Source organism: Aulonocara sp. 'chitande type north' Nkhata Bay, linkage group LG9 (genome assembly GCF_057382095.1).
Source record: "Aulonocara sp. 'chitande type north' Nkhata Bay isolate Kocher_YH1m ecotype deep benthic linkage group LG9, A_spYH_male_GT1.1, whole genome shotgun sequence".
NCBI classification, from domain to species: domain Eukaryota; kingdom Metazoa; phylum Chordata; class Actinopteri; order Cichliformes; family Cichlidae; genus Aulonocara; species Aulonocara sp. 'chitande type north' Nkhata Bay.
Genome location: NC_141352.1, coordinates 14,723,636 through 14,749,621, shown reverse-complemented (window position 1 = coordinate 14,749,621; position 25,986 = coordinate 14,723,636). Strand labels below are relative to the sequence as shown.

At 39.8% G+C, this 25,986-nt stretch overlaps 2 protein-coding genes across 4 annotated transcripts in view; one reads left to right on the top strand and one right to left on the bottom strand.

Annotated features, from left to right (window-relative positions):
- Nucleotides 1-24,485, top strand: part of tpk1 (thiamin pyrophosphokinase 1) — a 99,841-nt gene extending 75,356 nt beyond the window's left edge. For both annotated transcript variants that reach the window (XM_086306023.1, XM_086306022.1), the window contains one exon: nucleotides 23,397-24,485. In XM_086306023.1, coding sequence (XP_086162149.1) covers nucleotides 23,397-23,542 — 146 coding nt within the window. In that variant the 3' untranslated portion in view covers nucleotides 23,543-24,485. The remainder of the gene's footprint in view (nucleotides 1-23,396) is intronic.
- On the bottom strand, nucleotides 24,137-25,929 carry sec61g (SEC61 translocon subunit gamma). Of its 2 annotated transcripts, XM_086306024.1 has the most exons (4): nucleotides 25,805-25,929; nucleotides 25,325-25,428; nucleotides 25,044-25,146; nucleotides 24,137-24,294 (listed from the first exon to the last, which is right to left on the bottom strand). In XM_086306024.1, exons 2-4 carry the CDS (start codon nucleotides 25,416-25,418, stop codon nucleotides 24,285-24,287), a joined length of 207 nt encoding a protein of 68 aa, XP_086162150.1. In that variant the 5' UTR covers nucleotides 25,419-25,428; nucleotides 25,805-25,929; the 3' UTR covers nucleotides 24,137-24,284. The 2 variants fall into 2 exon arrangements, with proteins under 2 accessions (XP_086162150.1, XP_086162151.1); XM_086306025.1 differs by lacking the exon at nucleotides 24,137-24,294 and having other exon boundaries at nucleotides 25,040-25,146.
- Nucleotides 25,930-25,986: the final 57 nt, after the last annotated feature.

The following is a 25,986-nucleotide window of genomic DNA, read 5'->3' as shown; positions in this document are numbered from 1 at the left end:
GTAGAAATGCTGTTCTCACCGCTACATTTGTCCAACTCTGGCTGTTTGCTTTATTTGTTCAGTGTTTAGAAAAATACTCCTTGCATATGTTTTACATTACAAGCCTCTCAGGAGATGAAATGGTATTGTATATTTGAAGATGAGGGGAAAGAAATAAGGATTTAGTGTACTTCTATCTGGTGGGTTTACATACAGCCAAGGGATGAGTGAAAAAACAACAAAATTATACTGTAAAACTCTTAGTAAGGTGTTGTGCCACCATGTGCTGCTAAAACACCTTACTGGCACTGGCACCAACACTCATGGAGGTCGAGCACAAAAAGAATTCTTATAAATCTTCTGATGGTGTTGAAATGCATCCAACCTGAATCTAATGGCAGTAGTTGAGCATGCTCAAAACTCTCTTGCTGTTAAATTTATGTTAAATGATTATGACACATTGTGTCTAATAATCAAGTTAAGGCTCCATTAACATAGATTATGCCTGTGCTTATTTTCATTCATAAAAGTGCAGCTATCAGAATGATCTGCTGAGGGGAAATGTGAAGAGGCTGTGGTAGGAAGAGAGACAAAGAGGGTTACGGTAGAGTAAGAGTGGCTGAGTCAGAAGAAATGCAAAGAGATGAAAGTGAAATTTTGGGAAAGAAGCAAAGGCGATGAGGAGATGACATATGAGAGGAAGAGAAGGAGACCTGTCAAACATCTCATTCGTTTGATGTTTTAGGACGCTGATGCAGCAGAAAATGTCAGATTATGGAAACTGTAGGGAAGCTTAACAGGAGCTTGCAACTGTGCAGCCACTTATACGTACACACACACACACATACATTTTCAACCCCACTTCCAAAACTGTTGGGACGGTGTGTGAAATGTAATTTAAAAACAGAATGCAATGATTTGCAATGATTAAACTGAGAAAATGCAGCATATTAACAAAAATATTAGCTCATTTTGAATTTGATGGTAGCAGTGCATTATAGTGTTTATCTAGCAGCCCCTCTTCTTTTAATGACAGTCCAAAATCATCTCCTCTTGTAACTGAGGAGATTAATATTGGGAGTTTTTAGGAGAGGAATGTTGTGCCATGTTGTACAATTCTTTTCTAGGATTCTAGCTTCACAATAGTCCCAGGTGTTCTTACAAGGTTTTTAGTCTCCGGATGTATTGAAGGTTTACAGTTGTGAATAGGTCTGAACTGCAGGCAGGCCACTTCAGCACCCGGGCTCTTCAGCTTTAAAGCCACGTGTTTGTAATGCTGCAGTATGTGGTTGAACATTGCCTCGCTGAAATATGCAAGGACTTTCCTGAAAAGGTGGATGAGAGCATGTGTTGCTCTAAAGCTTTCAGCATTGATGGTGCCTTTTCAGCCAATTCTACAGGCACTAATGCAACCCCCATACCATCAGAGATGCAGGCTTTTGAACTGAGTGCTGATAACATGATGGATGTTTCCTCTCCTCTAAAGTTCAGACGATTCCACGCCTGCATTTACCAAAAAGAATTTAAAACTTTGATTCATCTGACCACACAACATTTTTCCGCTTTCCCTCGGTGCATTTGAAATGAGCTTTGGCCACAAGAAGACAGCTGTGTTTCTGGATCATGTTCACATATGGCTTCTTTTTTGCATAAAAGAGCTTCAACCTGCATTTATGAATGTTATAATGAACTATTAAATTGAGACATCCTGAAGATTAGAGACATCCAACACTGATTTTTAGTCTTGTTCCTTGCACACAGAGATTTCTCCAGAATCTCCTGAGTGATGATATTATGTACTGTAGAGGATGAGATATTTAAAGTCCTTGCAATTTTTTATTGAGGAACGTTACTCTGGAATTGTCCCACAATTTGTAGATGCAGTTTTTTGCAGATTGGTGAACCTGTGCCCATCTTTACTTCTGAAAAGCTTTTTATACCCAGTCGTGTTACTGACCTGATGCCAGCTAAGCTAATTAATTACAAAATATTACCTCCGGCTGTTTATTACCACTACCTTTTCAGCCGTTTCTTCCCCTTGCCCCAATTTTGAGATGTGTTGCTGCCAAAAAATTATGGAATAGTAAAATGTCTCAGTTTTAACATTTGATACATTTTTGATGTTCTCCTGTGAATAAAATCTGGGTTTGTGAGATTTGTATTTATTTACATTTCCCCAGCATCCCAATGTTTTAAAATTTGTGTTTGTTGTTAATTTGCAAAGAAAAAGCGCTCTTGCCCTTTTTTTCTTATTTTTTTGCTCCGATCCATTTTGTGCATCTTCTTTTATTGTTTCAGTTATTTGATATCAGATTACAAAAGATATCGCAGATTGTGCACTAGAGTAAGCTTGCACAGCAGAATTGTGTTCTTTTCTTCAGGACATTTCATCACAGCAGATGCTTGCCAATATGGTGAATAACCCGCCTGTGTATTTACCAGTTTTCTTGTTGGACTTTTGACAAGCTTCTGAGTAAACCGTATCACCAAATGTGTACGTCTCTACACAGTCACAGCCCCTGCCTAACTTACGTTTGTGCTTTTGTGTTGTCCTGGATGACATTTTTGTCATACACACGGCAACCTTTCCAAATTAAGCAACCCATTTGTCACATGAAGTGATTCCTTTTGTGCAGAATGTGCAGCAGCAGTCTTTATTGCAATCTGCCCGGCTTACAATTCTTCAGGCAATCCAGACAATAAGACAAAGGATACATAGAGGATATAAAGATGCAAGGAAATAATCAAAGCAGATGCCTGATCATTTGAGAATATAATTAGAACTCTTCATCCAAGATAACTGTAATTATTGCCATGTCCCAGTATTGACTTTTCCAGCTATGTTATGAACGACATTAACAACAATATTAGCCCTGATGTCGCTTAGATTGTGTTCAGCAGTGCAGTGATAATTATCAAAAGAAAATCCTAAATCTCTTTTACAAACACATTTTATGAGATACAATAATTTCAGTTCATAATTTAAGTCTTTTTTTGGGAATGTCCCAAGTGTCCACCTTCTTGGAAATAAGACATTTGAAACAACTGATACAAATGAAATGATTGCTTTCCTTTTCTGCCTATGGCAGCCATTTCCTCATATGCCTGTACACGCTTAAGGGCTAAAGCTTTGCTGCTTTGTAGCCTTCTGCAGATAGTATGCAATAATTTTAACCTGGAGGTGGGAAGTGAGACATTTTCCTCTCTTCTACTGATGACTACTTTCCTGCTGAGAAAATATGCAAATCATAGTTCAGACAGGCCAGCAGTTTGAATATGCTAATTCTACTTCTTCATCTTCTTCACTGTAGTGTTTTTTCTATTATTGGACCCCAACAGGAAGTTGAAGGTTTTCTTTGAATGTGCTCTACTCCCCTTGCTCGTTTTAACTCTTCTGATCCGCTGCTGTTCTGCAAGCTTGTACGCCGTGTCTAATTTTGTTTGTCCAAATTGTCCTACTTCTAAATGTCAAGCAGTACATCTGTTCCTTCATGGACCAAATACTTTAGCAACCATCTGTGGAAGCTGTCCTGATGCTTGTTTTTAATGTCATATGTTTTTTTTTTCCACCTGCACAAAATGCAGTCTTAAGATTTATTACTGTAGATGAGGTGGATTGGGGCCCTTGACGTACACATTGCTCAGTGCCGTTGAGACTTAAAAATGAACCTAAGTATAAGTTATGCTTGTTTCAAAGGCATAGTGCAGCATTTTGCTTGATCATATATACATACAGAATTGTTTAGCTCTAATGAGAGGTTGAAATGTGTGAAACCTGAAACATAAAGCTTTTTAAATATTTTGCTCCACTTTGTATAAAAAGTGTCTGAATTCAGTGTGATGTCAGCCACTGGTTTGCTTCTTAGGAGGGAATCACCATCGTGATTTTTTTGGCACCAGCAGTCCCTATATTTGAACGAGAGGGTTGACTATCAAGATATCAGCTAAAACTAACATTCCTGGTGAACACAAACACACACATACACGTGATTTTCCTGTGAACAGGCAACATGTGGTCAAATGAGCTCTCCATGCAGGTGAAACAAGTCATCCTTAAGCTGCAAAAACAGAAAAAACCCATGCGAGAAATTGCTACGACATTAGGAGTGGCAAAGTCTACAGTTTGGTACATCATGAGAAAAAAAGAAAGAAAGAAAGCACTGGTGAAGTCAGGAATGCAAAAAGACCTGGATATCCACGGAAGACAACAGTGGTGCATGATTGCAGAATAATTTCCATGGTGAAGAGAAACCTCTTTATAGCAACCAACCAAGTGAACAACACTCTCCAGGAGGTAGGCGTATCAAAGTCTACCATAAAGAGAAGACTGCATGAAAATAAATACAGAGGGTTCACTGCAAGGTGCAAACCACTCATAAGCCTCAAGAATAGAAAGGCTTAGGACTTTGCTAAAAAAAAGCCAGCATAAAGGTATTGTGTTTTTAAAAAAATGCTTTCATTCCTCACATCTTTATGCAGTCTTTTCGTTCAACCCATTGAACTAAAATTTGCACTTCAACTACATCTGACTTGTTTGTTTTAAAATTCATTGTGGTAACGTACAGAACCAAAACTAGAAAAAAGTTGTCTCTGTCCAAATATTTATTGAGCTAAATGTATCTGTTCGACCAAAGATTTGGTACATGGTGAGTGGATAGCGCTTCACAGTACACATGATCCAAAGCACAGTGTGAACACAGCCCAGGAGTTTCCACTGGTCAAGCTGTGGAATATGGCCAAGTATCAATCTAATTAAGAAAGCATTTCACTTCCTGAATAGAAAACTGAAGGCAGACCTATGAGCATCCATCTACTGAAGACAGCAGCAGCTGCAACTAAAAAGTATCAGAAGGGTGATACCCATGGGTCCCAGATTTTAGACGGCTATTGCCTATATGACAAATGATTCTCAACAGAGTGTTAAAAATGAAATGATTATGATTTCTTAAATGGAACCAATGCCATATGAGCCCCTGAAAATAAGTGACTATGAGTAATAGTTGCAGTTTTTAAAGTTTTCTTATGATGATTTATTTTCAGTTAATAATGCATTACTAAGTCTTGCAATATGTTGCACTTTGTTACAGGCTTAAATATTTCTCACATAAGGAACAGTATACATAGAGTGGAGACCATTTTTTCTTATATCCTTTGCAAACCTCAAGCTGGGTTGCTGATACCAGCGATTATGCAAAATAAGGGTGAGTGCTTTGCACTCTTTATTGGTCATGCCCAGACACATAAATACAGACCAACTTCTTGCTGGCCAACCTCTGATTGTTGATGATGTTGCCTGCAGTAATACTTTAAGCTCCCACCAATTTGTTTGCATTAAGTAGCCCCACATTCTACATTTCTTGCTTATTTTCTTTGCTGCAGTGCATTCCTTTGCCCTTGCTCTACCCTACTGAAAATGAGTGGCATTGGACCGCCCATAGCAAATAACTGCTGTAACATTAATTTGACATAGAGGGGTGTCATTGAGGCCCCACAGCTAAGAAAGCGGGATAGCAGTTACCGAACGAAAACCACCGCCATCCTCTGCTCAAGCACAGCAACCTGGAGATCACACTGTGCTTGTGTGTGTGTGTGTGTGTGTGTGTGTGTGTGTGTGTGTGTGTGTGTGTGTGTGTGTGTGTGCAAATGTTGAAACATATTAATTCCCACAGTTATTTGGTGTATGCTTTGCACTCTGTGGATTTATTTACACTGATTATAATCTTTAGCAGTGTTTGGCATTAAACCTTGCAGAGCTGGAAGCATATTCAGCTTGCCAAGCCTCATACACATACTGATATTGCATACTGAAGTCATTGAGTACTATTGTTGGGATGTTAATAGCCTGCTTTGTTTTCTACATTTCTCAACCCTGTTTAGTTATCATTGGAAAAAAGTTTGTCAAATACACAAAAATCAAGGTAATACGAGTACTTTTGTTGCTTCCTTTGTTCTCTTTGCGGCCCGCGCATCATCATGTGGACACCTGGTCAACAGGCTGTGCAGGTGTTCTAAATATGCAGAAAATATCATTTGTTTTCAAATAATGACACATTATCCTCCTGTCAAAATATGCAAATATACACTGATGAGCCTCAACATTAATGCCACTGACAAGTATCACTGATTGATCGTTCCATTACAACAAAATGTTCTTCTGGGAAACTTTCGATCATGGCATGTCATGTGGCTGGTACAAATAGCACTCACCTACGTCACTGTAAACACAACAGAGCACTGATGGTAGCTGCCTCCCTCAGCAGGACCGTTTGCTTTGGAATGGCTCAGTGACACAAAGCCCAAGGCATTGATTCAACATCCATTTTCCCCAGATCCCATACGATGTGAGTGTACTATAGTGGCTCAAAAACACAACCCACAAAACACAAAGCAACCATCTGGTGCCGTACACCAACTTTACTCCAGAAGTGTTCTACTGGCCTGACAAGACCTAACACAATATGCTTTTAATGTTTTGTCGAACACTAAAGCTAAATCTTGCAAAATAACATTTTTAAATGCATAATGAACTTGTGTGTAATTAACCCACCAACACCTTAATGTAGCTAAAGCCAGCTGATGTGTGTTTATGCACTGTTAGTTTTTAAAACTGTATTAGAGGAAGATATATATATATTTGTGTTTCAAAGTTGCAAGTTGACATTACCCTGCCATATGAGGGAAGCTGAGCTGGCATGCTGTGACTGCACTTTAGTGAAAAACCTTATGGAGAAATAATGGGTTTTATATAAGGGTTGTTTGCCTTAATAATGCAGTGACTGAAAAGCATGGATATAAGAACGCAATTTGCACAATAACTATTTATTGATGAGATGTACTAAAATTCTTAAATATTTTAAAACCCAGAAGATCTGAAAAGGTTACGTATTGGCTTAATTTTTCATTTTCTACTTTACCTTTGCTTTTCGGATATTGCTTTTGTTCAGTGCATTTACATTAATCATAAGATATGAAGGCTACTTTGACCTTTCCTTGGCAGCCATTAAAATGATAAAATTTTCATGCATTCATTTACTAAAATACTCAAGCCGAAACAGACTTATGAACTGTGAACAAAATTTAGGATAAAAACTGTGTAGATGTGAGAAGACGACCGAGTCTCTTTAAATAACGCACACGGTTTTAATGTGTGACACATTAAATCTGTTGCCTTTAGCTTAAGATTGCGTCTTTGAGAAGAGCTGTCTTCCACAGCTTTTTGGGCCTGTGTATATTTAAAGTAAAAATGAGATTTTTGAAGTCACTACAGTCATATGATCTTTGACATATAAGTAAATAAAGCTCCTCTCACCTGGGGATTGCCACCAGGGGACATGTTTGTTTTTTTGTGACGTTAAGGTATGATGTTTTATATCGAAATAAGGCAGGCAACTATCTACGGATATGGCAATATCAAGCTTAATTCTGACTTTCATCTGCATCTCCATGTTACCCATGTGATCAGCTGGCAAACAGAGTGTACTACTACTACTACTCTTATATGTAGACAGTAATCAATATGAACCATAAATGATCTAATAGAACTAACAGATTTCTATCATTTAAGACTTTCTAATAGAAATGGCATTTATATACAATTTTAAAGCAAAGGTTTAAGGTTTGGTTTGGAGTTGTGTAGTGTTCAGAACTGGAAATAAACAAGCTCTTTGTCTAAATACATGCACACAGTTTTCGAAATACAATGTAGAGGTTTGTCAGAAATGCTGCTGTGGTTTTGACAAAGTTCTATACAGTCATGCCTCTGGGTTTGAAGCATTTCCCATTATGCTTCTCACTGGTTGCCATCTATTATGCTTCTTTACAAGCAAATAGAGAGGTCAAAGGTTACTACTGCCTGTAGATGAAACTCCACCAAAGGTGACTTTTTAACCTCCTTTAAATCACACAAAAAAAATTAGTAAATCCTCCACAGATAATTATAGTTACGAAGGTCAGCGAGACATTGAGTCTGAATCTATGACTGACTTACTGTTATACTGTATGTGTGCGTGTTTCTGAATATGCATGTTATGTACTGGTGTGCAGAAAACCTCCTTAGTCATTTCTTTGTGACTCAGCCCTCTCCCATCTGACAGCTTAATATTAAAAAGCTTTCATGCCGCAGCAACACGGTCTGAGTTATGGCTTTTGGCACGGTGTGATTGTGTGTATTAAAACCTGCTTGGTCATGATGTTTTTGGCTTAGCTTGGATCATAATGAACAGCAAATTTGAATAGCTGTCATCCACAAACCAACTCTTCCCTGCGTAGTGTGTGGGTGGGTGGATATGAATGTGTCTTTTCTATGCTTGTGTTTTGTATTAGGAGGTATGCATGTGCTTGTGAGCACACCTTATTGTGCTACTGGTTGTGTTTCCCTGCACACTGGACTTCTTTTTATCTTTGGGTATGTAAATATATATATGTATGAGTGTATGAGTGTGTGTGTGTGTGTGTGTGTCTGTGTGTGTGTCTGTGTTATGCAGGCGAGAGAAACTTTCATGGACAATAAACAATAGCTGTCAGCCCAATGATGACAGACTGGCTGAGGTGGCTTTTTACTGTAAGGTTTCCATTCAAGTTGATATGCAAATAAGCTCCTCGTACTCCACCATACTACTTCTTTAGAACTCCTCATCAGCTCATGCATGCACACACAGCATACCAGAGCTGGGTATTAAATCAATATAAAATCTCTGTTGCGGCAGAAAATTTACTAGAATTGAATTTGATTCTTATAATATTGAGATGTATAATACTTTATAAGATTTATCTCCTACATTATGCTGGTTCTTCAAGGTCTTCAAAGTTCTAAATGTCACATCTGTGGGCACATAAACCCACTATCACTGTAGTTATGTGTATTAAAGGGAAGAAAATACTGCATTCTTAAAATGGCATGGTGGGGCAATAGTTAGTACTTTTGCATCTCTGTGCATTAGCAATTCTGAAACAATTTTACCTGTTTTGGTTTAAATGAAAGCACCAAAAGAGGTGAAATTTCACATATTTCAGACCAAAAAAAAGTTAGTGTACCTGTCTCTACCGATATAATAGGATAGCACGTTCAGCCCATTCAGGTTCCACGGGTACCCACATGTTGGCACATCCATAAATACGAAGTTTGAAGTGCGTCCCTGCACAGACTCTTTTGGTCTTTTATCTTATCTCATGATCTTCGCATTAGTAAAGGACCATTGATAATCTCATCTCCCGCACAGGTACTGGTTTTTAAATGACAGTCATAGCTGAATAGTTTTATCTGTATTCATTTTATTTAAAGGAGCTTTTGTCAAATTAGATTTCAGAAAATGCTCAATGTCACAGTATTTTACAGTCATAGTAAAAACAAAATACACCTGCTATTAATTTAAAGCTTTTACTTATCGGGACATAAGATGTTTTTATATATATTTCTATTTATAAGATGTCTTTCTTTTTTTTCATAAGCTGATGTCTTTGCTTCTCGACGTTAGTGTTAAAACACGAGGACGTGAACTACCAAAATTTCTGCTTTAAGTCAAATGCATTTGATTAGCAGTTCCTGGCTGCTGCCTATCCTCTTAATTCCAGTGAAAGGAGTGAGGATGTACTTTTTTCCCCCACATACTGGTTCTCCATTTTAGCCTAATTTAGGGTAAACAAATAATGAAAAAGTGTAATATGTGTTGTTCATCTGAGGTTGTATTTACCTTATTTTAATACCATCTAAGCACCTGATATACCATGACTACGTGTATTGTATACCATAGTATTACATGCAGTGTATATACTGTAAATAGGACTTCGTGTGATGTATTTACAGAATATAGCTATCATTTGCTATGATTAAATGCACTGTGACTTGTTAGCTCAGCTGGCCAAAGGACTGATGAGTTTGTGCCATGGTGAGGGATGCGTTGTCCATGCTTCCATCCACTGTTCACAGGAATAGCTGCTCCTCCAAAATTATCAGTCTGATTTTAGTGAAACTTACACTCAATGATCACCTAATGAGACCCAACTTGTGCTCAATGTTTTAACCTCTTATGAATATTTAAAAAAAAAAAAAGATTTATTGAGATTTAAAAGGGGATTCTGCTCATCTGGATGTAGTGTTTTCAGTGGGAGAAACATTTTGTCACTCATCCAGAAAAGTCATTTGGATGAGTGACAAAACGTTTCTCCCACTGAAAACACTACATCCAGATGAGCAGAATCCCCTTTTTGGGATTTCCTTACCTGGATGATTGAGCATGCATCAAGATGTTATTGAGATTTATATCCAGTGTACATGTCATTAAAAATCCATGAATGACTTAAAACGTGTAAATATGTTGACTTGTTAAAATAGCTTTGAATGAATTAAATAAGATCAGGTCCTTAATAGTCAAGTCAATTTTCTCCCAGAAACAGGGAGCATCATATTACACTTTCTCCTCCCAGTTCAGTATGAGCTCTGGGAGTAGCAGCAAATCCTGGGAAGGAAAACAATAACTTCTCATACCTTTTTGAAGCACATCGATCCGTAGTCACGATGGAAGCAGACCAAACATGGTTAGATTAGAAATCTTAATCGAGCACATAGCAGGTAATGGTGCTATTTAAAATTTGCATTGATCAGTAATTTGTCTCCCATAAAATAGAAAAGTAAATTTGAGTTTACACAAACCTCACCCCTCAACAAAACCACCCAACACGAGACACATGAACACACGTTCAAGACAGACAGGTGGTGAGTTTGATAAAAAACAAACACATGAACACAGATGGAGTTCAGTGGCAAAGTCTCTCAGAGAGCTGGAGCAATTGAGAAAACTTAATTAAAAGTAAACTTTGGGCAAGATTAGAAAGCTTGCCCTCACTGTTAATGAGAGCATGCTGTTTATGAAATGTACGCCTTCAAAAACACATTGGAATGCAAATGAGACAGTTTTAATAAGGATTTCACTACATGCCCCATATTTTTTGTTGTTACACTGTGAACATGAAGAATAGTATTTTGACCATTTAGACATGCAGAATGAGTTGCATGTAGACTAATTAATATCCGCTGCCATGGATTTGGTTCCGTGTGAGCATAATTAATCATACCTTCAGCACTTTATGGGGACTTTTCAACAATGACTTTTGATTTACATGAGACATTGGTGATGAGGACAGACTTACACAGCCTTCCTGCTGCACAGTTTGCCTGAAGAGAGGAAAACAGACTTCACTAATACTCCATTGATAAAAGCAGCGGGGATTTTTGTTGTGTCGAGGTTTTAAGTGAGGATTTGAAATGCGGTGTCTGGCTCAGACTCGTCAAAAACATTCAGCAACGTTATTAAAAGAAAAAGAAAAAGCAGGAAGGCATTTGGTTCCCTGATAAAATGTGTGAAACAGCAGGAGGGGGATATTTTGGTATGAATTCAGAAACAATAAATCTACGGATAGTATGTTGACAGGACTGTCTTTAAAGTTTTGCTTGACTGGCTAAGATGAAGTCATGCAGCTTAAGCCTTTGGCATTTTGTGTAGCCGGAGATATCAGTATTCAGGAAGCATTCTAAATACTGGGAAGGATTGTTTTCAAAGAAGGGCAAAGCAATGTACTTTATCTTGTAGCCGAACAGATAGATATGTCTGACAAACTTGGTTCAGCAAGGTCTGACCCAGTGTCCCTGCCAGAGGCAAACATCTTTACTGTAACATTGTTCCTTTTCCTTTTGTTTCTCAAGATGCAAACATGCACCCTGACCTTCTTCTATTCTTTTATCTCTTTTTTTTTCCCTCTCGTCGCTGTCTGTGTTTTTCTGCTTGTACTCGCCGCGTGCTTTTGTCTCGCTTTCAGGGATTCAGTCTAAAGAAATTCATCTGGTCTCCCTTTATCTTTCCGTGTTTCTTTTTTATTCGTATGCATTTTCCTCTCTTACATTGCTACACCTTCCTACATAATGGCGTCTCCTCTGTTTGCCCTTCTACTTCCCCATCCCACTTCAAACTTATTCCCTTCCCTCGCATTTCTTCCCCCTCTCATCCACGCCGGCTCACCCAGCGCTAGACAGAGGAAATGAAAAGTGTATGTATTCTGTAGCAGCAGCACAGTGTGGCAGCAGGAGGGAAAACTGCTGTTTTATGGTTTTATTTATGGATCTGTAGATTTCTGACGCTCTGCACATCACACACAGGGGCAGAAATGAAGAGCAGCCTGATCTGAACTGCTGCTAGTACCCCCAGTGGAGCTGCAGACTAGCAAAGGAGGCAGGGGAGTAAAGAGGCTCACTTTTCACATATTTTAGACCAAATATCCATTAGCTACACCCCACTGTGTAGACAAACACACAGGTACGCTCATACGCAATATGGAAATGCTTATGCTCAACTATTCATGGCAGCATATTAATTTACACAAACGCATGGGCCCTATTAATTCATCTGCTCAACTTCCCCATCAGGCAAAACACATAGCCAGTGACTTATCCCCCACAATCACATTCTAATAACAAAATATATAATTTGCTCCTCTTTCCGTGGGTTTTTTTCTGTCGACTGATTGCTTATACATTCTCAGCGGAGATGAGTTTTCTTATCTGAAGGTCAACTGAAGCCATAACAGTGTTTGTCACCTCACACTCTTAAAACCCAGCAACATTTAATAGAAGCGGCTATCATTGCACAGCAGATGGTGCTAAGAGTGCTAGTGCACATATTTGCTCATGTCACGGCCAATAAATAACCTTAAATGTAAGGAGAATTTTCAGGTGGATAGAACGAACGGCAGCGCTGCAATGAAATCAAGGCTTGATGTAATGTGCGGTGCCTAAACCCAATGCAGTCACGTTTTTCATGTCAGTGATTTTTGAAATCCTGTCTTATTGATGGCGTGAGCTTGCTACCACTGGCAAAACTGAAACGACTTGCACTTTTTTAGTTTTCTGATTATTTTTTTTCCCCGCTCTTTCATGCAGAGTGATCATTGCTCACACTCCAAAGGATTTGAATCAACTGTACAAACAAAACTGAGAAGCTCTTGTGTAGTTTTGCATCTGAATGGTTTTCTTCCAGTAAACCTGAAAAGTTGTTCTCTCCGAGAAAATAAAATAGAGAAAATACAAATCCGGATTTTCTTGTATTCTGTTTGAGTAAGATACAGCTTTCTTCTTCTCTTTGCCTCAACGATCTCCAGACTTTAGTTACTGTGCAAAAATATTTAGCCTCTTGCAATTTTTACCCCTCAGCCATAAAAGTCTGATGGGGTGTTGCCATCACCCTGCCGGGCAGGCTGGCAGGCTGGACACCCAAATTTGAACTTGATAACTCGAGAATGAGGCAGTGTAGAATTTTGAAATTCATGCTATAGGTTGTATCTACTGAAAATCTCAAACGAGTTTGAGTCTCAGTGACCTCAAAATCAAGGTCAAGGTCAGAGGTCAAATTTTCTGAAAATCTTGGTAAATGCAATAACTGAAGAAGGAAGTCACCTAGGACTTTCAGATTCTTATCATCTGCTAAAAATCTCAGATGAGTTCCAGTGACCTTGACCTCAAGACGCATTAATCCAAATGTAAAGCCAATCCATCCGTCAATTGTGTACCTCCATTATGAGGTCTGGAGAGGAGGTACAACTTTGTCTACAGCTATTTCTAAAACATGGTGGGGGCTCTGTCATGGTTTTTCAGCTCAATTTCATCCAGTGGTGTTGGAGATCTAATCCAAATTGCTGGGGTCACAAACCCAAAAAAGTACCCTCAGATTTTTTTAATCAACAGCTTCATTTTTCAGCACGGCAATGATCCTAAACACACTACCAATGAAATAAAAGTATAGATGGATAGAAAAAAATTCCGGGGAACATTATCATGTCATGGATTTGCTTCCATAGAGCCTGAACCTCAACATCTTGACAGATCACAACAAAAGGCAGCTAACATCCAAAGAAGAGCTTTGAATTTCCTTTAAGAAGCCTTGAGACTTGAGGACTAATTAAAGAAACTACAAGAAAGCTTCAATAATACGGTTCAGCCTGTGTTGAAGAATAAAGGTGGTCATAGCAGATATTTTCTAAAAAGCTTATATTAATGTATCTATCTCTTTGGTTTCACCTTAAACAGGTAAAGCATCTTCACAGTCAAATGCAATGACATATTGTATGATGCTGTTCTCAGTGTGGTGAGTGAGCTGCAGCATTGTGTGAAACGCGGTCATACATTGACCTCATTTTAGTAATTTGGACAGCTCAGTATCGGGTAAACATAATTTATACAAAATGACTTTCTCTCGCGCCGTGAAGCGCGAGGAAATTTGATAGCACACTGTTCTGAGGGAGTGGAGGATCTGCCCCCCCGAGAGAATGAGTTTAATTTGCCTCGCGCTGACGTTTCATGTTAAAAAGGGGACACCCGTGCATCGCTAAATGCATTTATACGTAATGGGCGGGAAAAAACAACCAGTTTCTGTTTGTGTCGAGCTCGGCGTTGCTCTGCACATGTGTGCTGCGTTCCATTTTTTCTGCCAGTGACAAATCCTGCTCTTTATCATGAGCGATTAGAAAAATGATCATGAATAAACACAATCATTAATGATAAGACTCACCCTGACACTGATCAGCATCTCCGTTGTTCAAAATGATGATGAAGTGTTTTCTTTCCTGCTCACAATGACTGAAAATTAAAAATGATTTCTAACAAGTGCTGCACCTGCAGTAAAAAGACTCAAATTTGAGTATAATCTTCTAGTTTTTATATAAATTGCAGCTTTAGATAGAGGGCGGTAACCTTGACCACTGCGCTGTCTGTGGTTAGTTTGCATCAAACGTAATTCGTTTCCATATTTTAGCGTTTCTAAGCCTGTTTTATAGAAAAGACTACAGAGAAGAAAAAAATATAAACCAGCAACAGTCTCTCCTCTCACACCCTCTATCGCTCTCAAAAATGGCCCCCAAACACAAAAATGGCCCCAGAAACGTCTGGGAATCTCTCCTCTCCTCTCGCCCAGCCTCTCTCTAAGGCAATTTGTTGTGTAAATACGGTCTACTTACAGCTGACGGGTCCTTTCAGCTGTGGCGCTGGAAATGCAATTACAGGCAGCAAACATCTCCATTGTTATCACTGGAGGATGCAACGCTCATTTCGGTCCCCTCTGCAAAGGGGGCCGTTATTGATCGGTATCAGCTTTGAGGAGGGGATTACTAATGAAGCCATCTGAAAGCTTTTTGTGCTCAGTAAAGTTTGCACGCGCATAAGAGTATCTGTAAGTGTGTGTATGTGTGTAGGTCTGTGAATGGATGTGTGTAGGAGACACAAAAAATAGATAATGTGTGTCAGTAGATGTAGGTGCCACTCTGACATCCTGTTGGTAATGACTCCTAATTCTTCCTCATGTGGTGCTCTGGTGCCTCTGGTGGTACTTTTCTTAATTACTTCCACGATTATTTCCCCCAGAAAAACACTTCACATTGACTGTAGTCCAATGGCAGTGCGCTGAGGTAGAAATATTGTGATAATTGCATATTTGTAAAGCTTTGCAAGCCTGTTTTTGAGCAGTGCCTCATGCCATTTTTATTTATCAAAGTGTTGGCATATTTCATAGATGTAGTGCACATTTTTTTGCAGCCTTACGCCAAAGTTTTAGAGAAAGCCATAGAGCCCCTAAAAATTGCCTTTTTTTTACATTATGTAATAAACAAATTCAAATTTCAAATATTTTATAAAAACTGTTCCCTCTTTGGGAGTAACCCCCATATTCATTTACTGTCACATCACTGTTAATGCCTTTTATGCTCAGTGAAGTTCACATGAGCATAAGTGTGTCTGTAAGTAAGTGTGTGTGGGTGTAGGTCTGTAAATGGATGTGTGTTGGAGAGGAAAAACAGAGATAATGTGTGTCAGTAGATGCAGGTGCCACTCTGACATCCTGTTTGGTAATGACTCCTAATTCTTGTGGTGCTCTGCTGCCTCTAGTGGTACTTTTAAGAACAGCTTCCACTTTTATTTACAACAGAAAAAGGCTTCACAGTGACTTTAGTTTAATGGCAGTATGCAGAGGTAGATGTTTTATGATCATTGCATTTGGATGATGATTGATAATTATGATAATTGGTCTTGGAACCCTGTTGGGTTAAGGCCATTACGATTTATCAAAGTTCAAATCAAACCAAATCACTTTTATTGTCACATCACATTACCGGTACACTGGTATAAATCTTGTTTCATTGATTTAGTGCACACTTTTTGTAACCCTGCTCCAAAATTTACTCAAAGCCTCTAACATTTAGATGTAAACACTCCATATTCTTGTACATGTAATAAATAAATAAATGTTATAAAAGCAAACAAGATAGTTAGAGAAATCTGAAATGTAAAGTAAGAGAACTGTTCCTCCCGTGGCAGTAACCCCCCTCATGTGCATTAATAAGAATGTGAGAAAAGTATTTTTAAAGCCTTTTGATTTCACATTTTTAAGAGAGTCCAGAACTCATAATCCGACAGTATCTGCCTTGACTTCACCCTCTTTTCCCAGTTGCTAAGAACATGGTGGAAACACATTATCCTACAGAGAGTAACCTTAAAGCCGGCACTTAAACGCAGTCAGACATTGTTCTCGTACACCCAGGGTATAGCGAGCCTGACTCTGTGCTCGCTCAATTATTAAGTAACGCAACTTCACATACAACTCATTTCCCCACCACCCTTATTCTGAGTCAAGCTGCTCTAAAACCATGCTTGTTTGGCAGTCTTTGAAGCAGAATAGGATTTTTCTTTGTCCCTGTTTGATGTGCGTGCAGGCGCCTGTGGACAAATGATTTGCTTCATTCTCTGCTGGCTTTGTTCTTTTGTGTTCATTTTTTTTTACCCTTGTGTGATGTGATTGCACCAAAACCATTTTTGCATATTTATAAAATTCTTAATATCTAATGCTATTCACATTTTGCATCTTCACATGTGTGCCAAGGCAACGCAAGGTGGTGCTTTGAGGTTACTACTGTGCAATAGTAGTATGACTAATGTGTGTGCGTGCGTGCGTGCGTGTGTGTGTGTGTGTGTATATACATATAAAATATAAAGCTACTTCACATTTATAAGATTCCAAGTATGCGTGTCTAAGTGTCGACCATTAAAGACGTATCGAAATGCAAAAAGCCTCAAAAAAAGAGAAAAAGAAAAAGCCCAGATTATATAAGATATTTTTGCACTAATGATGCATAGTAGTTGTCCTGGCACCCAATTTACTGAGGCTGGAGGAAAAATGTCCCTTAAAATATTCAGAGACTTGCAGCCTAATGATTAATTTAGACTTTTGCTAAAGTTATGCTTTTGAAATATGATTCGTTTATTAAAACTAACTATATTCTGTTTATGTAAGAAACACGACACGCACATATTTTTTTAAAAAGTTAATGACGTACGATGTTTTTGTTCTTTGCTTTGCATGACTGCACACTTGATTTCATACATTATTAATTAACTATATTCTGTTAAGATTTTACATATAAAGATGTAGTACTCGGCTCTACCCACCTGTGTACAAAACAGCTTTTTGCTGTTGTGAGCTCTGGGGGGAAGCATGTGCTCTTTGAACACTTTATTAGGAGCACCATGCTACATACTGAGCAGGACCTCCCTTTGCTGCGCAGCTTCTACAAAATGTTAACATGATTGCATCAGTTAATGTCTGCAGAATGTTTTATTTCTTATTTTGTTTTGTAGCTGCACTTTAATCGTGCAAATCGTCCACTCTTCCGCCTTCCAGATGTTTGATGTTGGATCCAGATGTTAGCCTCTGTGGCCATTTGCTTTAGGATACGGAGCATTATCATCCTGAAAGTAGCCATTAGACAATAGGTTGTAAATTGTGGGTGTAAAGGGATAGACTGCACTTAGCCAGCTGCAGTGGGGTGGAATTTAATCCTTGATTGACTGGTGTTGCCATGAAAACATTCCCACACCATTACAGCTCCACCACCAGCCTGGACTGTTGACACAGGGCACTTTGGTGCTGATGTGAATTTCTGACCCTACCATCTGCGTCACTCTGCAGGCTGTGTTTTTCTGTTCTTCGGTTTCTTGTGAGCTTGTGCCAGCTGCCGCTCCATATTTCTATTTATGTGCGCTCCCGCTGTTGCAGCTCACCCGCTTCGAGGTTGGATGTTTGTGAACTCTGAGATCCTTTTTGTGCTCACAATAGTCATAAAGATTTGTTATCCGAGTTACCTCAGCCCTTCTGTCAGCTCCAGCCAGTCTGACCATTCTCTGACCTCTCATCAACAAGACATTTTCTTCAGCAAAACTATTGCTCACTGGATGTTACTTTTTTTTGTCGTGGTTTCATACTTTTCACACAATTCTAAGCAAAGACTGCTGTACTTGGAAATCCAAGGAGAGGAACAGTACTCCAGTACATCTGGTATCAACAATATCATTATCATCAAAGTCATCGATGTTCAGTTTGTCCCTCTTTCTGATGTTTCCTGTGAACATTAACTGAGATTCCCTATGCACATCACTGCTGCCACACGATTGGTTAACTGGATAATTGATAAATTGATGACTGGTTGAATGCACAGGTGCCTGCAGCCCCCAGTAATTGTAATATTGGCCTCCTTTAAATTCAAATGTGGTAGAAAATCTTAAATAACATATTTTGGCTACTTAAACTTATCAATGTGGTTTGCCCCTCCCTTCCTTCCCTCCCCATCTCCAGCTGCCTCCCTCTTCCTGCTCCACCACAACCACCCACACATGCAGGACCTTGGAGTAGGGGTATGTCACCAGGGTGCAGAGGAGGCTACCCCCCCCTCTGTCCCCTTCTGGCTGCCTGTGCCTCAATTTTATCCCACAACTTAGACATTCACATTACTCACACTCTCATTACACATATAGGATCTTGGGGGTGGGCACGATACACGGAATCCAAAGTACCATCAGGGTGTACACCTCACCCCTGGCGTCGTCGCCCACCTCTCAATTTTGAATACACGTAGACATTGAGGGCTAGCAGGAGGGACCATGCGCTTACCTGCTGCTCTCTGGCAGGTAGCTCCATGCCCTCCTGGGTTTTAATTGCACCTTAGAACACACATGCATCAACACTACAATGAGCGGGTGGAGGGAGGTTTGGAGTCTTCTCTCACCCCCATTCTCTGCGGCCTGCTGGAGCGGGGGGGCTGGAAGGAGGAGTTGGCCGTCCGACTGCAGTCTGGAGTGTGGGGCCTCCTTGCTGCTGCGGAGTCGGGGCGGTCTGCCTCCCCCCACCGCAGGGAAAAGGGTAACACCACCTGGGTCTGGGTGCAGTTCCCCCCTCCAGGGGCAAGGGTACCTAGACCCGGTTTGTAGAGTACGCTTGGGGAGTGTGATCGTGTGTACAGCGTCTCTTTATGTCTGTCTCCACGTTGGTTGAGTGTGGAGTAAGTGCATATGAGAGCATGAGGGTGGGAATGGATGTTTGTGTCTGTGTGTGCCTGTATGTCTGTGTCTATATGTCAGGTTGGGTGTCAGGCGCCACCTCTCTGGGGATATCTCAGGCCCTCCAAGGTTTGGAGGCCTATCTCCCCCTACCACCACTTCCCCTGCCAGTGGCGGACTCCCTCAGACGTCGGTGCGTTGGTGGTTCTTTGTGTCCGGGGGTGGGCGTCCAGGTACACACCGGCTCACTCCTTGGCGGCCGCTTATCGGGGCCTGGAGCCTGGGGCTCGCTCGGGCCACTTCGGAGGTGGGGTGACCCCGGCCTCTCGGCCTGGGGCTCGGTCACTCAGGCGCGGCTGGCTGCCGGCGGAGCTCACGGGCGCGTCACTGCAACTCCCCCTGGCTTCTGCTCCGCGGCTGCTGAGTGAGCCCTCATCTGGGACTCTCCTCAGCTCTTTCTGGGACAGTGGCGCGGCTGCCCCTCTGTTGGTCTTCCTTGGTCTCTTGTGTTCTGGGGGCCTCTGGATGTCTGGAGTTTTGATCTCCTCCATACCTGCTTCATGCCCTGGAGGACGGGGCTGTGGCCCCCCCACACCCTCTAGCAGATTATTACATGAAGGAACCTTTTAAAAAACAAAAAACAAGCGCGTCCATGCTCACAGGTGTACACACGGGTGATCACACCCACAAACTACACCCTTTTTGGCTCCTACCTCAAAGCACACTGTGTTCTGTTGATCTTATGTGCTGCACAATAATGTTTAATATTTAGTATTTACTGTCATATTCCCATATATCATTGTGATGTTGTTTATTCTATTACTCTTGTTCTCTTCTGCTTGTTTTCTTTTTTCTTTCTCAGCAGGTGATCCAGGTGATTGATATATGCTTTTTTTTTTTTTTTTTGCTGCCCATTCTGTTGGTTTTTGTTTTTTGCCCTTCTCCCCCGTCCCTCTTCTCAGCTGTTTCTCTTTCCCTCTTTCTTTCTCCCCTTCTTTCCTCCAGTCAAGTCTGTCCCGTATTCAGCAAGTGAAAATAAAATAAACAATAAAAGGTGAATCAAATGGGATGGCTGGGATGGTCAATTTGGTAAAGTAAATCCGTTGGGCATCTTTCTTTGCCTTTAGACAACAATTCTGATGGCAAAAGAGCCAAACGGGACAGGCAAAAAAAAAATAAAAATCAATGTGGTTTGCAAGGTGCTGTTTAGCTCTTTCACTTAAGTATATCATGTTTGCATGTTTTCTTGTCAGCGAGACTTTGGAGGTTGCTGCTTTTTGAAGTTAAGGCAGTTTTGCTTCCACAAAATTCTAAAATTGATATTTTAATAGAGCAGAAATAATTTCCCAAGGAAAAAAGAAAGACCTGCTTGCAGTGTGATTTATAGTACTAATGAGAACTCATCCTCCAACTTACTCTTAAACACTGATCATAGCACACTTGACACCAAGCAGGCAAACCAGAGAATTAAATAAAGATGGATTTAAGAAACCAAAAACAAATGGAAATTTAAAAAAAAAGAGAGGCTGCTGTGTCTTGCTTTGTGAAAGTGTTCAGACATGAACGGGTCAAAGCTTTCCAAAAGGAAAAAAAAACCTTCCTCCATTCAGATCTTAAAACCACATTAACTGTTTTTCCTTCATTAACACAACTGAAGTAAATTTTTGCAAATTTACTAAACTGAAGGTTCAGAAATTTCTTAAGTAGTTAATTTGCTGCAGATGTTAAGGACACAGTACCAGCTAAAAGTAAGGAAATAACAAAAAGCCCCAGGTGTAAATCTCCTACCGTGAGCGTAGCCTTTTCATATTAGACACGACTGAATAGCTCCATTCCCTCAGTGTTTGTCAGCTCAGCTTGTTCAGAGCTAATGCAGCGTAAATAAATGTAACGCTTAATGGAAAAAGTGACGTGCAAATTCACATTTTTTGCCATTCGGGGCTATTGAAGCATGATCAGTGATTTGTTATTTTGCCTAGATTAATATTCACAGTACTGTGCAAAAGTCTTGAGCCACCCCTCACATTTTCCTTCCAGTGAGACAGACTGTTGTTATTTATTCATTTATTGTGAAAGCAGTCTGGATCCAGTAGTTATCCAGGCTTTCTTGGGGTCTTTCAAATGTTTTTTTGTTTTGTTTTTTGACATCGGCTACTTTTTCTCTCATTTTCAGTCCAGTCCTTTTACCTGACCATTTTCGAAGGAGTGCTTCTCATTTAAACCTAAGAAAAGCACCTAACTCTATTTAATAACCAGTTTTATGTTTACATGTAACAGACGAGTGAGCAAAGAATCAATTTAAACATTTATCTTTAGACATTTTATTACTAGCCTGCTTAAACACACAATTTGTTTGGATTTCTGTAGCTGAATCTGTGAAAAAAATACCAAAGATGACAGTTTGATAAGCATAAAATAATTTTTTTGCACTAGCCAGGTGATTCACAAAGAGCCCTTAGCAGAAAACCTTTATATATCTCATGGTGGTGTGCAGTACATTCTTTAAAAAAAAAGAGGTAAAAATCTGGACAAGCGGAGGACAAAAGAAGAATTGGCAAGACTAAAAAACTATGTACAGCAGATGATCAGTGTCTGACAGCCATGTCCTTAAGAGACAGGAAATTATCCAGCAAAGATCTGACACAGGACCTGAAAGACCCATCAGGACCTTCTACTGTTTGTCAAAAACATCATTAGACATGGTCTCAGGGGAAGGGTGGCTGTCAAGAAGCCATTCTTAATTAATTGAAACACAGAGAGAAGGCTGAGGTATGCCAAATTACACAAGAATTGGACTGAAAATCATGGCATGATGATTTGTTTGGCTCAAATCATTGGCAGCATGTGGAGGAGGTCACGAGAGAGGTGAACAGTGAGTGTTTACGGCCATCAGTAAAACACAGAGGCAGCATTGTCATGGTTTGGTGCTGCATTTCATACAGTGGTGTTGGAGATCTTGTTAAAACTGATGGAGTTAACACACCATTCAGTACCATTTGAAAAGTATCTGCTTCATTTTTCAGCATAATAATGTTGAAAAAATGACAATCCCAAACCAACCTGGAGAGAAAACCACAGTGGACCGCTATCACTGATTAAATGGCCTCCTCAGAGCCCAGGCCGCAAAATGTTTAAAGCACTGTGGGATCATCTCCACAGAAAAATAAACAAAAGTCAGCAGACATCCAAGGAAGAGCTTCCAATGCCATTTAAGAAGTACGTAAACAAAGCAAGAAAGGTGGTCCTAGCAGATGGTGACTTTGAAGCTTGTCAGTTTTTGCCTTATGTATTGTATTTCCATCTATGTTTGTCATGTTTCAGTGAATTACTGTATGTATTATTTTAAAGCAAAATATAAAGATGTAAAAAGCGGTATTATGTTCTTAACAATGTGATTGGTTTTGCACCAGTCCTCTTCATACCCTGCTGTGTTCTTAAGATCAGGTCTAAAGCTTAGTGGGAGTCAGTGTAAGGAGGCTGAAATGAATTTAGTTCTCTACAGCAAAAGGCTAAATAAGTTCCCAATAAAGGACCAGCAGATGGCAAAATTTGTCTTACAGTGGGTTGCATGGATACTGAGTTTCCTAATTTGACCACTTGAGGACACTGTTGGACAGCTGCTTTAGTCAAATCATTTGTCGTTTTTGGGAAAGTACTGAAGGCTTGTTGTGTATAAAATCACAAAACAAAAGAAAATGTGGTATGTGACTTGTATACCCTAGTGGTTACCTTCCCTGCTACTGGCAATTAAAATGAGGACATAACTGTAATGACTGTGATTACTGCAGTAATCACAAAGTAGGGATATTCAAGACCCTTTGTGGATTTGGCTGTAAAACCACGTGTGGCCTCACACGGCTTTACACAATCCAAAGTCATGCGGACCACCCTGCCTCACAATTGTTATCCAAGACCATGTTGATCCAGACCACTTCTCAAAAAGAAAAAGACTCTGGCATGCAGCAATATAATGAACAGCCAAAGAGCATTAAGTGTGGTGTCACTTGGTCTGCCATTAGTATTGTGTGTAATTGTTATTTCTGTCTCCTCTGTCCAGATAATGACGTCCTGCAGTTTGGCAAGCTAGTAAGCACCTCCAACACTTATGAGCCCACTGACCCCGGAAAGCCCAGGAAGGCCGTAACCGTGACCACAGACCAGCCTCTTCTTTGGAGCATGGGCATCGGTAAAAACGGGGAATGACAAAGAAGAGAAATCTTTCTTAATGGAAGTGAAAAATGTGGAATTGTGACCTAGTTTCTCCAGATCAGCTACGGGAAAAAAAAACTCAGGTTTTACACATTTGAACAGGCTTTTTAATTTTTGTTCGCTCAGATATAAATGAAAAATCTAATGCTGAAAAGCTAATTTCTTTGCTGTAACCATGGTGACCACTGTCTTTTGAATAACATACTCAAACCACAATAGTCGTGAATGCCAAATTATTACTACTCTGATGGTAACGTGAAGTGGCACTATACAGTTAAACTCTATTCCTACCTTGAGCTTCTACACTGCAGTGTTAAATTCAAAATGAACAATTCTGTTTTAATATCTGCACATTATTGCCTACGTGTGTCCAGATATCCTTTGCATAGCAGCATCCTGCGTGTGCCTTTGAGGTCAAGACGATGGGCCTGCCTTCTGTGGCTGTTAGCAATCTCTATGGATTAAATCAAATTGAGAATGCCTAATTAAAAGTGCCTTTTGATTGCAGATTTACAAAAGGTAAAAACCAAGCTACTGCAAAAAGGTGCTGTGTTGATAGAGTAGACGGGACATATCAGATTTCCAATTATTTTTATTTACACAGTGACATATAAATGTTGAGCACAGAATGTAAAAATGCCATCCCGACAATCCCCCCTCCCCCCCAATCACACCAGCTGTTAACACTGCACCACCATCTCCTGTCCCCACGAGATGAAGTCTGAGTGATCAGGACCTAACCGCCACTAGAAGGAAAAACAGAGAAGGGGATGTTAAGTTGGAGAACACAAATGCACCTTATTTTTCACATATTCTCACTTTTTATAACAGCCTAAGCAGTATTATTATGCTGTCTTCTACTGTACACAAACAACTGCCAACAGTACTGGTGTGACTTTTTAAATCCTGTGTTTTGTGTAATAAAAATGATTAATCACTGGAAGAGTTTGTGTCATTTTATCATCCATTTCATGAAATTTACATACAAGAGAAACTTGATCAGAGACTTAAATAAAAGATGCAATCATGTTAAATTTGTCTGTGGAAATATAGTATTAGTACCAGCTATAACATATGACTGTAACAATTAATGGTAGAGCCATAGTGATTCACAAGATTCAAGGGTGATGGCAGAAATTCTGGATCAAAGTGCAGTATTTTTTCATTATAAAATTAAGACATTACAGGAGTTTTAAAATAAAAATACATATATATTGTACTGAGTGAAATTGAGGATGAACTTAGATAACAACAAGTAAAGGCAGATGATAATGAGAAGTGGGTCTGGATCAGTAAGTTACCCTCATTGTCTGTAGAGTCATCACTGACTTTAATTTTGAATGACCAGCTGTACTCAGATTGAGAGGAATACAAAGGAAAACCCTAACCCCCCAATTATCAGTGAGCCAGATGAGAGCACGTTTTAGACGATATTATCTAAAAATTGTTCGGAGACGGTCTGCGTGATGCTGTTTATCATAAATTGTTTACTTACACAATGATGTTGTTGATGGGGATGTGAATGAGCTTGACAAAGAAACCAATGAATCCCATGATGGCAAACCCAATCGCTGTGGCCATTGCAATCTTCTGAAATTCTGGGTGAGGGCAAAAGTAATCATTGTTAAAAATACTGGAAATAATACAATGTCCCTATTAAAGAATTGAGCTCTTTGGATCCGGAAATTGCTAGTCAATTGGTTCAAATTTATATATTCATTTTCGTTTCCAGCAAACAAAGGCTAGCCGACATAAATAAAAAGAAACAACACCCACCTTTTCTGTCGGGTTTTGTGCACCTCTTAACGAGCCTGATGGAGTCTTTCACGAACTGCCGGCCGGGCTCAACAAACTGCATAACCTGATCCATGGTGCTTAGTCTGAAACAACACAAGTCAATCTTAAAGCTGGGACTGGTTTCAGTGCTGACGTTGCCTTAAGCTGTCCGAGCTTTAACAACTTTGTTATTATAAATATACTGTATATATTCTCATTTTCTAAGAAAGAAACAAAAAACACGATAAAAACAAGCATGCGAAGCTGATTTTAAGTCAGTTATGTTACGTTAATTTAATTAAAACTCGACTTTAGCTAACGCTATCCTAAGATATGCTAACTATTATGGCGACGTAGCGTTATGTTGGCAATAAACCTCGACATGTAAAATAAAATCAAAAGGTTCCAACCCAACTATAGTTGGTTACATTTATCTGATGAAAAATACACATGTGTATTTAAAAGCGGCAGTTAGCTTACCTATTTCCTACGTGATGTTTAGTAAGAAAGTCGGAGAAGTGAGAGCCACGTAGCTACGACACAAATCACCCCCTTGTACAGAAAGAGCTGACGTAGACTTTAGGAGCGCATGCGTATTGTATTCTATGCGCTGTTATCATTCTCTGCACCGCCCCCTGCAGGCGGGGAGGTGTTCTTAACGA

Excerpts from the sequence above, each read along its gene's own strand:
- sec61g (XM_086306024.1), bottom strand. The coding sequence starts at position 25,418 with ATGGATCAGGTTATGCAGTTTGTTGAGCCCGGCCGGCAGTTCGTGAAA. Across the intron at positions 25,147-25,324 it reads CACAAAACCCGACAGAAAAG|AATTTCAGAAGATTGCAATG; the intron begins GTGGGTGTTGTT and ends GCCCTCACCCAG.